Here is a 13,987-nt window from a genome sequence, read left to right as displayed (position 1 = left end):
CTCCGGTATCATGAATTACTATGACCCGTACATGGTTTTGTATCGAAACCAAGCTACTAAAAATCAACGGGGCTAGTACTGCTTAGTTAGTAACACAAGGAAACATTTCAACATAATTGAGAAGAATGTGGTAAAATGACATACTGCTAGTGTCTTGTTTAGTTAGTACCACCAGGAAATGGAACCCATATGTAATACGGTTTGGTCTGGTCAGGTACGGTATCAGTAAAGACTACTGATACAGTACCTAAAAGTTCAGAACCTCTACAACTCACTATCATATAAAGAGTGTTATGCTCGTCAAGTAAAGATTACCCTGGCACTTGGTGAGGCCTTCGAGAAGCTCGACTACTTCTTAACAAAGTCAAGCTCTTCTGCTTCCGTCAGATGACGTTTCATGGGGACAATTACCAATTTGTCCAAGGCAGCTGCACTTTTGAGCAAGAGTTTTACAAGTTGAAGCTGACTCATCCAAGATTTCTCATACCCATGGATTGTGATGGTCTTGAGTTGTGGTGTCACATACGAGGAGGAAGGAAGTTCTACTCGGAGCAAATCGGCACTGGCTTTGAAATCCTAATATTATAGAAGAGACAATACTAACCGTTAATTTGAGTACGCTAATAAATCATCTACATAATCTCGCACATTCTTATATGCATGAAACGATATGATGGAAAATTATCGTCACTCAATAAGTTAAACGAGTATTACACTTACTTCTGTGGTGTATATAACGAGTTCTTCCAAGTGTTTTAAACTATTCATCAAATGATAAACGCCTAAGAGGCAGCTTTCGCAGAAGTCCTGCAATTCAAGAACAATACGCCTCCATCTACATTCTAACAACTGCAAATTTTGTATCTCATCGAGGAATTCCTGAAATGGAACGGAATGGTCATTAGTAATCTCAATCAACGCCATATATACGAAGTATATAGCAATAAGTCTAGTGATAAGCAGTAAAGAAAGATTGATAGAAATATCATAATCCAAGAATTATCAGATACTCGGGTTCTCTTTTTTCGGACTAAATTTCAATTCTCTTAATTTAGTTTAAGTTCAATTCTGTTTAGTTCAATTCAGATACTTTCGGTTTGAAAGAACAAGACTTTTAACTCAATTCGTGAGTACCACTATGATCAGTAATTACGGAAAAGCTATCATTTATCGAAAACATCATGACAATCGAAAAAATATAGGAGAAGAACATACCTTAGAAGCATCACATGATAATTGAAAAACCGCAATACCTTTAAACCTTCCTACCAACAATTGATTTATCGTAGGTACTTCGTCGTCAAAATTCATGAAAAAGTTCAAATTTTTGATGTAGATGTTGCGGACAGATGAAACATCAATGATATCCAGTAGCCAACCATTATTAATTTCCAAATACAAATTTTGGAGGTTGGGGAAGTAAAGCAACAGAGGACGACTCCATTGATTTTCGTCCATAAGAACAAGCGATAATTTATCAATATTTGGAGCAATTAAACTCAGCTTTTTCATCCCAAAAGGATTTGCAATAATGAGTTCCTGTAACGACGGGCATCCAGATATAAATCTTTGGAAAATTTCATCAGTCATCCAAACATGGCTAAGTGACAACTTCTTTAAGCATCCTAAGTCGACTTGAAATTCTCCCTCATATGCACAAGAATCGAGTTCAAGTGTGACAAGAGATTGACTCGTGAACATAGGCAAGATCGAACTGGTACCAAAGTCATTGTTGCATTCATCAGATATTTTGATTTCCTTGGCTTGACGACACAACGCAAACTTCGACCACATACTTATATCAGGACCAGCCATTTGTCTTTCATAACAAGAGTCGAAATCAATACAAACATGAAATCTATCAATGCAGAGGTTTTGATGAAGTATGAGCACATTGCGGACGAAACGACAGAACCACTGAATATGTTTGCTATTGCATTCCCAACGACAGAAATTGTTAAGGTATTCACTCATGTCAAACTCAAGGGTATGAATCCAGGTCCAAAGGTTTCCGAAGCGACGAAGTAAAACAGTTCTAACAGCATCAATGATAGGCAGACATGAAAGAATGCGCACGAGTACATCATCTGGCATTTCACTCAATCTATCTCGGTCGACATTATCCTCTGACAAACGTATACGCTTTTGCGTCCTTAATGTCATGATTTTCAAGTGATAACCTGATCAAATATAACAGATTCATATTCATATATCCAATTGGTCTTCTGTGAGGCGGTTTTACATTAAGATACAAAAACGAATCCACCAGCACATAATATGGTTTAAAATTTTTAAAGAGCGGTTACCAAAAACTCGTTTGCACAAATTCTTGTGTCATACATCAAATGACAAGCCAATTCGTGATAATCATAGTTTATGGAATGAATTGAATATCAAAATAGAGCACGAGGATGAGGAAGAGGCAGTTTACCTGATGAACAATAAGGGTTCCTTTGATACTGGTTCTTGTCTTGGAAAAATACAAACCTAAATGAATTTTTCGGATTTGGTAGCAGTTGGTAAATTAATTAGATCTGCAAACGGGTGAAATACGTTAGTTTTCATCATATAAAATGTCGGGTGATCGTGCGATAGGATAAAATTAAAATATAAATTAAACTAGATGTTATCTTTGGACTTCTATCCTTTTTTAACGGTCTTTTGTTATATGACGGTTTTATGGGAGACTTGATGTTTATTGCGTCTCTCCCAATATTTTGCCGATCGAGATAACTCATGGATAGACTTGACGGATAGGTTATTTACGTCAGCATGAGTCAGGTTAGTTCGGGTAGGATCACTTCGAGATTGCAAAAATTCGGGTAAAATTGAATCAGGCTGGATTAGTTTGGGTTAAAGTCATTTTCGTATTGGTTGTTGTCAGGTTATTTGGGAAGAACTTCAGTATACGATAATAAACTTTCGGGTCAGGTTGAACAGAATCAGTTCAATACGAGTTTCGGGTCAAATACAGGTGCGGGTCGTATTCCGATTGGATTACTATTCAGGTTGGGATGTCAGATGGGCCAGTTTATAGTTTTAATATACTCTTAAGCTAGCTCGGACAATTATTAAAATTAAGAGTAAATTATCAATAACTCCCTTTTAAAATACACATTTTAAAACTTACTCCCTTTTAAAAAAAAAGTTTAAAAATTACACCCAAATTATTGCAAAAATTTAAAAATTGCTACCAAACCTCTATATTTGCATTTTTATGACAAAAATACCCCTTTTTTCATATTACTACCCAACTCTATTACAACTATGCTCATCCTTCAACCACTGAAGGACTCCACGACTAACCACCACAATCCTCCGCCAAACTTCACCACCGTACTCGTCAAATAAGAAATAAAATAAGGAGCATTTTTGTCATAAAAATGTAAAAATAGGGGTTTGGGAGCAATTTCTAAATTTTTGCAATATTATGGATGTAATTTTTAAACTTTCTTTGAAAAGGGAATAAATTTTAAAAAGTGTATTTTAAAAAGGAGTTAGTGATAATTTGTAAAGGGGAAAAGGTAGTGCTTGACAACTTGTAAGTTGTAATCATGGTTAGCTGATTCGCTATAAATACGTCCTTACCAATTCACGATATGCTCTTATAAAATGTTTATGATATGTATTTTCAGTAAACAACATGATAGAATTCGCTTTTAAAAATTCGCGATTTGTAGGGTACCACGCGAATTTGGTAACCATGGTTGTAACAAATTGGTGTCTCTCTATATGGCATGTATGTAGACCTGTTAAAATATGACCCGATTCGTAAATATGATCCGACCCGATCCGGTTTATTAGGCTCAATGACCTATAAATCTTGACCCGCGACACGAATCCGAACCCGAAATGGCCGATTTTTTGGGTCGAAACCGATCTGACCCGAAAGCAAAGATAAATTAAGAATATTATTAAAATATTAATATTTGTATATTATATTTGAAATAATAAATAATAAATATTTTAAATTTGAAAAATAATTTTAAAACTCAATTTTATATAAATTTTGTATCATTAAATAATAAATTAATTATTAAAATAATGAATATCATAATATTATTAATTTTAAAAAGTATGTTTTTTAGCTGAAAAATAATAAAATAAAGGGATAATTCCCATGGTACCCTTAAATTTTGCATTTTTTTTTACCGGAATACGCTTACCTTTGTAAAAAAAAAAAACGTTAGATGCGAGATCGAAAAACCGCGATTTTTTTTTCCTAAGTAGAACGTCCTTACGAGATCTTCAGTTTGAAAAAAAATCGTGTTTTTCGTACATCTTAGAACGGGGTTACGTCTTATGAAAGTTTATTCGTTCAAGAAACTTTGACCGATTTTTATTTTCGATCACACATGCAAAAAATGAGGTTTTGTTTTTCAAAATAATTGTCTTATCGAGATCTACAATTTTAGAAAATGAATCGCAATTTTATGAACTCGTGACTAAGAGATATGAGGAGTTAAAGTAATATTTCAGAAAAGTAAGTGCATTTGGGTATAAATTGCAAACCTCAGGGATGCATAGGAATTATCCCTAAAATAAAAGACGTCGTAAACTTATATGTGACCTATATTCCGACTCGAGACTCGTATAACCCGACCATAATCGACCCGTTCGTATTCTAACCCGACTTGGGATCCAACCTGCCCAGCCCGTTTGACAAGTCTACATGTATGAGCTTACGACTAAATGAACTAGATTATGTGTCTGTGTTCTCACATGCGGGCATTATATATGGAATAATGGGTGTTGGGTTTTTGGGTGGACGAGTCGTTGCCATGGTCCTAACCCTGTAACCCGTTATCATGTGAGCTTTTTGCCATTAGATAAGGAATAATACGAGGTTAAGTCTAAGGATAATTTTGTTCTTAGTTCGGATTGTTAAGTTGTTGTGAAACTTATTTACTCTAATATCATATCATCCCTTTGTGTCCTCTTGCTAATGTTATTATGGAGTGCAGAGAACTCCTAAAAACCTCTCCATAAAGATCCTATTCGCAAAAAGATTGACAAACTTAATTGCTGACTCGCTTGCCCGTTTCTCGATTCAAGACTAGTCTTCATGTGATGGAAACTTCCGTTGACATAGTGCACCAAACTTTGTTAAGTCCCTATGTAAAATAGATTGTCCTAATGTAATTTTATCGCCCATCGCCCAACCCGCCGCCCTAATGTATTTTGTAAAATTGGCTTCCTTTAATTAATCTCGTACCTTTTTCGCCAAAAAATAAAAATAAAAATTACAAGTTCGAGCATGATCGAGTTGTTAGTCTCTTTGATTGTTTTAATATACTAGCAACTCAATCATGATTGAGTAGTTGAGTGATATGTTCCGATTAGAGTCCGACGACACGATGCATTATCACAACCGGAATTTATTAGCATGAGGAGATACATGGAGGTAGTTGCTTTGAAAGTTGACGGGAAACGATAGCTCATCTCATTCTATTATAACGTCTACTAGATCATTAATAACGTTCATTTCCATTTGATTCGTAACAAAAAAAAACAAGCATAACTCTCATGTAGTCACATCGTCATACCTAAAGACTATACTTGTCAAGCAAAGATTACCCTGACAGTTGGCGAGGACATCTCGAAGATCGAGACATGGTTAACAAATTCAACCTCATCTGCTTTCTTCAATGACTTCACGGGGACAATTACCAATTTGTCCAAAGTAGCTGCGGTTTTAAGCAAGAATTCTATAAGTTGAAGCTGACTCGTCCAAGACTTCCTCCAGGACTTCAAATAGCCATGCAGGGTGATGGTCTTAAGTTGTGACGTCACACAGGGACGAAGATGTTTGATACGATCCAAATCGATATACGCTAGGAAATTCTAATTTCATATAGAATAAAAGACTAACCGTTAACTTAATAGACAGATGAATTGGTTAATATAGATTCGGACATTCTTATATGAAATAAAAGTTATCGTTCGACATGTATGAAAGACTTACCTTTGTGGTGTATATAATGAGTTCTTCCAATTGCGACTACTTCATCGCGATTGATATGGAAGGTTGAATAATTGACGTAGCAATCACGAACAGATGAAACATCAGTTATGTTTAGTAACCAGACATCAAATTCCAAATACAAACTTCTAAGATTAGGGACGTTAAGCGACAGTTGATGGTAAATGTTATAATAATCATCATCATTATACATAATAACAAGCGATAATTTATTAATGTTTGGAGCACTAAAACTTAGGTTAAGTGACAACTTCTTTAGAGATACTAACTCGACTTTTAGAAATTTATTAATGTTTGGAGCACCAAAAAGGATTCACAATAAGCAGTTCTTGTAACGAAGAGCATCCAGATACAAACTTTTAGAAATTTGTGTCACTCATACAAACATGGTTAAGTGACAACTTCTTTAGAGATACTAACTCGACTTGAAACTCTCCCTTGAATATGAAATAATCGAGATCAAGTGTAACAAGAAATTGACTCGTTAACTTAAAATTATTAGGGAAAATCAATCCTCGATTGTAATCATAATTGTAATTAGGGATAATCTGATTTCTCTAGCTTGTCTTATGTCTAACGCGGATCTCAACAATACTCTTACATAAAACTCCTCCCTGTCGTCAGACCCTATACAAAGATGAAATATATCAATTGAGAGGTTTTTGTGAAGCATCAGCACATTGGGGACGAAAGAACAGAACCACTTAATATGAGGATTTCCAGTGTTTTTATAATCCCACATGGTTCTGTTGGAGTAAAGATGCAGCAACAATGAAAAGCGAAAAAAACAGAAGAGATATAACCCGAATCGCAGTGCCGTGGTAACGGAGCCACTGCCTTGAAAACTATATTCCGGTACGACCGTGGTGGCGATCAGCTAGTGCCGGTAGTTTCCCAAGGATAACACTACACTCTCCAACTCAGTTTCGCCCACTCGGAACTGTGAGACTTGGAACGAAAATAATTACCATTAACCAGAAATTTAAGAGAAGAGGAGGAAGAAGAGAGGAGAGTGATTGTTGATGTGTGTTATGGAGAGATGCGAGATGATCTATTTATAGCGAAAAAAGATCAGCAGCGGAGCCAAAAACTGCTCCACAAATGCAGCAGTCAAAACGGAATTAGTGGAGCATTAACAACTCTTAAATCGTGCCACTAATAGTCTCCATTGACTGACTGTTACAACTTCCAGTACACTGAATGTGGACAGCCCACTACACACAAGCCCAAAAAAGATTAAAAGGGGGCCTTTGGCCCGCACCGCAGGTGCTCTACCCAAACCCGAGCCCGAGCTCGAGCCGGGCCGGGCCAGCGCGCGCGCGTGTGTGTGTTTTGACCCAAACCCACAGGCCCAACAATCCCAACAAAAGCCTCCTTGGTCCACACAATTGGCTAGTGATAGACAAAAGACAATATAAACACATGGAGACCAAGCAAATCCACCGATGTGGGATATCAAATGGAAAGTTGGACAAAGCAACTTGGCTTTTACAGCCATCATTTCCAACAATCCCCCACAGATGGCGAGGAAAAGCAAAGAGAAGAAATTCCTGGGTAAAGGAAGGATTGGATACTTAGGTATCAATATCTTACGATTTGAATTGACACTTTAGTGAAATGAGGAAACAACTTACTTACAGCGAGAGAATATCTTGCGATTTGAATTCCTAGCTGAGGTTCGGTCGATACCCCCCACAACACATATCATACCTTCAGAATTAAGATCGTTCCGCGAAAGTGCAACGCGCTCTTTTAGAGTTATGCGTTTACCTCGGTACTAATAGATGTGTTCGGAAGACTTCTCATAGTCTAATGATCGTTACACCTACGTAGGTGACTCAAGTGCTTCTCAATAGCACTTCTCACATGAGTCATTAAGGACCCAAGTCCAACCTGGTGTATGATCCATCAAGTGCGTCTCAAAAGCACCACCATAAAGGCTATGAATCATACAACGCCATAGGAATAGAAGCTTTAGACCTAGTCAAGTCTCACTCTTGACCTAAGGACTTAAGCCCCATTCCCCTCGACGTATCAACGACTAGTCTCCTAGCCAGCCCTTTAGTAAAGGGATCAGCAAGATTGTTTTCGGACTTCACATAGTCCAAAACAATCACTCCATTGTCTTGGAGTTGTCTAACTGCAGCGTGCCTTATTCGAATATGTCTTTTTTTCGAATTGTAGACACTATTCTTTGCAACACCAATAGCAGCCTGCGAGTCACAGTGCAGGGAGACCGGTGTTAGCCGTCCGCCCCACACTGGTATATCAGCTAAAAGGTTTTTCAACCATTCAGCCTCTTGTCCTGCCAACTCAAGAGCTATGAACTCAGATTCCATGGTAGAGCGTGCAATACAAGTCTGTTTGGAAGACTTCCACGATATAGCACCTCCACCCATGGTAAAGACATAACCACTAGTAGAACAGATCTCATCGTTACGCAACCTTGATTCGCATCACAATATCCCTCTAACACAAGAAATTTACTATAATGCAAACATAAGTCAACTGTTCCTTTTAGGTATTTTAGTAAACGACGAAGAGCATTCCAGTGTTCATTCTTTGGGGTTATGTGTATAACGACTCGATCTACTAATCGCATAAGCAATATCCGGTCGAGTACGAGTTCATTAAAAACATCACACTACCTAGGATTTTAGCATACTCTTCTTGGGAAACACTCTTGCCCAAGTTTTTACACAATGCTACACTAGGATCATAGGGTGTTCTAGCAGGCACATCATCAAAGCAGTTAAACTTTCTCAACACTTTTTCAACATAATGAGATTGACTTAAACAAATTCCATTGGGGTTTCGGATGACCTTAACTCCTAGGATAACATCAGCTTCTCCTACGTCCTTCATCTCAAATTGTGATGACAGAAATTCTTTGGTTCTAATTATCACCTCTAAATTATTACCAAGTATTAACATGTCATCAACATAAAGGCATATAAGCACACAATCAGATTCTATTACTTTTGAATAAACACATGAATCAGAATTGTTAACCACATAGCCATTACTTATCAAAGTGTTGTTAAATTTCTCATACCCTTTGTTTAGGTGCTTGTTTGATCTATAAAGAGACTTGTTCAGTTTACACACTTTACTCTCTTGACCCTCAATCACAAAACCTTCAGGTTGAGACATATAGATCTCTTCCCTTAGTTCACCATTCAAAAAAGCAGTTTTAACATCCATCTGATGTATAACAAGGTTATGAATAACAGCTAAGGCGATAAGAGTCCTAATAGTCGAAATTTTGGTCACAGGAGAGTAAGTATCAAAATAATCAATACCCTTCTTTTGTGTAAAGCCTCTAACTACAAGTCTAGCTTTGAACCTCTCTATTGTACCGTCAGGTCTCATTTTCTTTTTAAAGATCCATTTACTTGTAATGGGTTTACTACCTTTAGGTAAATCAGTCAACTCCCAAGTCTGATTTGACACAATAGAGTCAAGTTCACTTTTAATAGCATCTTTCCAAAAATTAGCATCAATTGATTTCATTGCCTCACTATACGTTTTTGGGTCATCTTCTATTAAAAAAGCTGAAACAAATTCATCACTAGCACAAACAGTGTATCCATGTTCGACAAACAAAGTTGAAACAAAATCAGCTCCAAAGTTCTTTGGACATCTAGGTCTCTTAGTCCTTCTAGGTTCAACAACATGATCAATAGAAGAGCTACTACTAGCATGTGAAGAGATATCAACAGATGTAACAGGTAAACTAGGAGGTGAATCAACATTCTTCTGTAATGGAAAAACATGCTCAAAAAACACAGCATCTCTAGCTTCAGATATAGAACGATCACTTAAAGACATGAATCTATAAGCAGAACTATTTTGAGCATAACCTATAAAAACACAATCATAGGTCTTTGGTCCAACGGTAGGTCTCCTAAAATCTGGTAAACCCACTTTAGCCAAACACCCCCATACCTTAAGGTAACTCAGGTTAGGAGGATAGCCCTTCCAAATTTCATAGGGTGTCTTGTCAAGTTTCTTATGAGGTACACGGTTAAGAATGTGACAAGCTGATAGAATTGCTTCCCCCCACATATCGTCAGATAGGCCAGAACTTAAAAGCATAGCATTCATCATCTCTTTTAAGGTTCTATTTTTTCGTTGACTACACCGTTAGGCGAGGTAAGTAAGGTGGACTAGTCTCATGTATTAAACCGTTAGAAGCACAAAAGTCGGCTAGATAACTAGATTTATACTCACCACCTCTATCAGACCTTACCCTTTTAATTTTTCTGTCGAGTTGATTTTCGACTTCATTTTTAAAGTTTATAAACGATTGTTCTGCTTCATCTTTAGTCTTAAGCAGATAAACACGGGTGTACCTTGAACAGTCGTCTATAAAGGTGACATAATAATTCTTTCCACCTCTACTTGCCACATTTTTGAAGTCAGCTAGGTCGGTGTGAATTAACTCAAGAAGACTCGTATTCCTAGTTATGACTGGTTTACTAGGTTTATTTGTGAATTTAGCCTCAACACAGCTAGCACATTTAGAGAATTCTTGACTCGTCAAACTTGGAATTAAACTCATAGTTCTAAGTTTTTTAATATAGTCAACATTCACATGACCTAATCTACCATGCCAAACATCAATAGACTCAAATGATATAAGCGAAGTAGATGCAATATTATTAAAACCAGAATCAGTGTTTAATACAAAAAGACCCCCAGAAAGATAACCCTTGCCCACAAATTCCCCATTACGCGACATTACAACCTTGTCAGCCTCAAAAACAAGTTTCAAACCAGCTTTGTTCAATAAGGCACCAGACACGAGGTTTCGACGCAATGAGGGTACAAATAAAACATTGGTGAGAGCAAGTGTTTTCCCCGAGGTGAGTTTGAGAAAGATCTTGCCTTTGCCTGTGATCATTACAGATGAAGAATTACCCATGTAGACGCATTCCCCATCAGCTACCTCCTCGAACTCAGCAAATAATCCCTTATCAAAGACAGAGATGCCTGGAAGCGCCGGTATCAAGACTCATTCAAGAAAGATTACCCACAGATTAGCTTCCACAACCACAAAGAAGCAATGATATCATCATCACAGCAACATTGGCTTGGTAGATTTTCTTTTCGATTACCTTTGGTAGGCTTTGTGACCGTTTTCCCCACGACGTAGCAAACAATGGGACCCTTTGGTTTCGAATCTTAGCAAGTTTGGTTTTGTGTGCTTTTGGACCATTCTTCTTAGCGACCCTGGTTCTTACCGGACCAACCTTGGCCTTACCCTTACCCTTGAACTTCTCAGTATAAGACGGACAACCAGACTCAACCAGATTAGCATTAACAGCAGCAACAGAGGTTTTAACAGATTGAGTAACAGGTTTGTCTTTAAGGCGATTTGCCTCTTCGGTCCTCATGTGTCCTACTAGTTCTTGGAGAGACAGGTCCTTTTTCTTATGCTTAAGGTGGTTCCTATAGTCAGACCAGGAGGGAGGGAATTTTTCTAACAGAACATTAGCCACGAAAATGTCATCTAGTTTCATACCCTCATTCACGACATCAGCACAAAGGTTCTCGTAGACATGAACTTGTTCCATGATGGGTTTCCCGTCAGCCATCTGAAATTCCAGCCACTTACCCACAACATATTTCTTTTTCCCCGCATCATCAGCCCCATACTTGGCCTCTAAGGACTCCCATATCAGTTTGGAGGACTTATGAACCATAAATAGGTCAAAAAGGGTGTCGGTCATGTTGTTTAGAAGCTGGCATCTAACAAGTTTATTGTCCTTATCAAATTTCTTAATATCCTCTTCGTTTAACTTAACAACAGATTTAGCAGGAGGGGTGTTCTCTACGGTCTCAGTAACAGCAGCCTCTTTAACAGGAGCAGGCGGGTCACTAAACAGCACATAATCAATTTCCAGTTGTTCGAAAAACATCAACAGTTTCTGTGACCAACGCTTATAGTTATGACCGTCTAATTTCTCAAGTTTAGTCAAATCAGGAAGGGGTTTTGCTAAAACAGATGACATTGTTACAGCAATTAACAACAACAGATATATAGTTTTCAAATTGTTGGAGTAAAGATGCAGCAACAATGAAAAGCGAAAAAAACAGAAGAGATATAACCCGAATCGTAGTGCCGTGGTAACGGAGCCACTGCCTTGAAAACTATATTCCGGTATGACCGTGGTGGCGATCAGCTAGTGCCGGTAATTCCCCAAGGATAACACTACAGTCTCCAACTCAGTTTCGCCCACTCGGAACTGTGAGACTTGGAACGAAAATAATTACCATTACCCAGAAATTTAAGAGAAGAGGAGGAAGAAGAGAGGAGAGTGATTGTTGATGTGTGTTCTGGAGAGATGCGAGATGATCTATTTATAGCGAAAAAAGATCAGCAGCGGAGCCAAAAACTGCTCCACAAATGCAGCAGTCAAAACGGAATTAGTGGAGCATTAACAGCTCTTTAATCGCGCCACTAATAGTCTCCATTGACTGACTGTTACAACTTCCAGTACACTGAATGTGGACAGCCCACTACACACAAGCCCAAAAAAGATTAAAAGGGGGCCTTTGGCCCGCACCGCAGGTTGCTCTACCCAAACCCGAGCCCGAGTTCGAGCCGGGCCGGGCCGGCGCGCGCGCATGTGTGTATTTGGACCCAAACCCACAGGCCCAACAATCCCAACAAAAGCCTCCTTGGTCCACACAATTGACTAGTGATAGACAAAAGACAATATAAACACATGGAGGCCAAGCAAATCCACCGATGTGGGATATCAAATGGAAAGTTGGACAAAGCAACTTGGTTTTTACAGCCATCATTTCCAACAGGTTCTAGGGTAATAATCATCCATGTCAGATATTGGAGAATCATAGTAATCATCCATGTCAGACAGCGAAGAATCATAGTAATCATCATCCATGTCAGATATCGGAGAATCATCCTGAAAGATTGCAAGGTATTCATCCATGTAAAACTTAAGAGAATGAACAAAGGTCCAAAGATTTCCAAAACGACGAAGTAAAACAGTTCTAACAGCATCTATTGTAGGCATACATGAGAGAATGTTAATAATTATTTCATCTGGCATTTCACTCAACCTATCTCGGCCGACATCGGAACATACACAGTTTTGAGGCCTTGATTTCGTCATCGCTCTTAAATCTCTGGTCTGATTTGCCCTAATAACAAGTTTAGGAGATAGGGAAATATAAATAGTGTGCTCTAAATATTTCAATAAAATACTTCTAATAATAGAATAATATCGGCTTGAGGATCAAGGAAAGCGTAATTTACCTGATAAAGATTAGGGTAACTTTTATGGAGGGTGAGTCGAAAACTTGACCCGGCCCTATCCGATTGACCATCGGAGGCCCACCCGCTTTAGACTCAAAATCCCTAATATACGGCCCTGACCTCTATAATTTCGTATTATTTTTCAAACCTAAAATACACTTGGTTTGTATTTTAACCGATTCCTAGATTAACGAAGTCATACATATAACCGGTCCGACCGTCCCATTCGATAGATATACGGGAAAGTGGTGATTTACCCCATACCTTTGTGCAATTGTGAAATTAACCCCCATAACTTTCAATTGGAGTGATTAAGCCCCGTAACTTACATAATAAGTGAAATTAAACCCCTTTGTTAAAATGTCGCGAGAAATTCAATCATATCACATAAAAATGGTTATGTTTTTATGAAAAATACAAAATAAAAGTTTAAATTAATAAAAAAAAAATTAAAATATACTCCCTCCAATTCATTTATTTCCTCTCTCATTCTTTTTTAGGTAAGTCGGGTTTTCTTCCCTCTTTCCATCTTAATTCTTGTGCAAAATTAGAAGGGGGGGGGGGGGGGAGAATGAGTGAATAGGGAGGAGTATTAGATAAAAAAATAAAATATTTTACGAAAACAAATAGTTTATTATTTTTATATAATTTCAATTTTTTTACTGTACAATTTTTGTAAAAAAAAATTCAATTGCAAAATATTTTGTTAGATAGTT

The 13,987-nt window shown here is 37.7% G+C and overlaps 2 protein-coding genes across 2 annotated transcripts; both read right to left on the bottom strand.

Annotated features, from left to right (window-relative positions):
* Positions 1-255: 255 nt before the first annotated feature.
* LOC141594141 (F-box protein At4g09920-like) lies at positions 256-2,570 on the bottom strand. The gene is made up of 4 exons (XM_074414329.1): positions 2,432-2,570; positions 1,216-2,180; positions 721-879; positions 256-576 (listed from the first exon to the last, which is right to left on the bottom strand). The coding sequence occupies exons 2-4, from the start codon at positions 2,161-2,163 to the stop codon at positions 349-351; spliced, it is 1,335 nt and encodes a 444-aa protein (XP_074270430.1). The 5' UTR covers positions 2,164-2,180; positions 2,432-2,570; the 3' UTR covers positions 256-348.
* A 2,992-nt stretch (positions 2,571-5,562) lies between these two features.
* Positions 5,563-13,128, bottom strand: LOC141594721 (uncharacterized). Its single transcript, XM_074414717.1, has 5 exons — positions 12,804-13,128; positions 11,689-11,984; positions 11,250-11,583; positions 10,907-10,978; positions 5,563-5,834 (listed from the first exon to the last, which is right to left on the bottom strand). Exons 1-5 carry the CDS (start codon positions 13,126-13,128, stop codon positions 5,563-5,565), a joined length of 1,299 nt encoding a protein of 432 aa, XP_074270818.1.
* Between the last annotated feature and the right edge of the window lie 859 nt (positions 13,129-13,987).

This window comes from Silene latifolia, chromosome 8, assembly GCF_048544455.1.
Source record: "Silene latifolia isolate original U9 population chromosome 8, ASM4854445v1, whole genome shotgun sequence".
In the NCBI taxonomy this organism is placed as follows: Eukaryota; Viridiplantae; Streptophyta; class Magnoliopsida; order Caryophyllales; family Caryophyllaceae; genus Silene; species Silene latifolia.
This window is presented reverse-complemented; position numbering and strand designations above follow the sequence as displayed.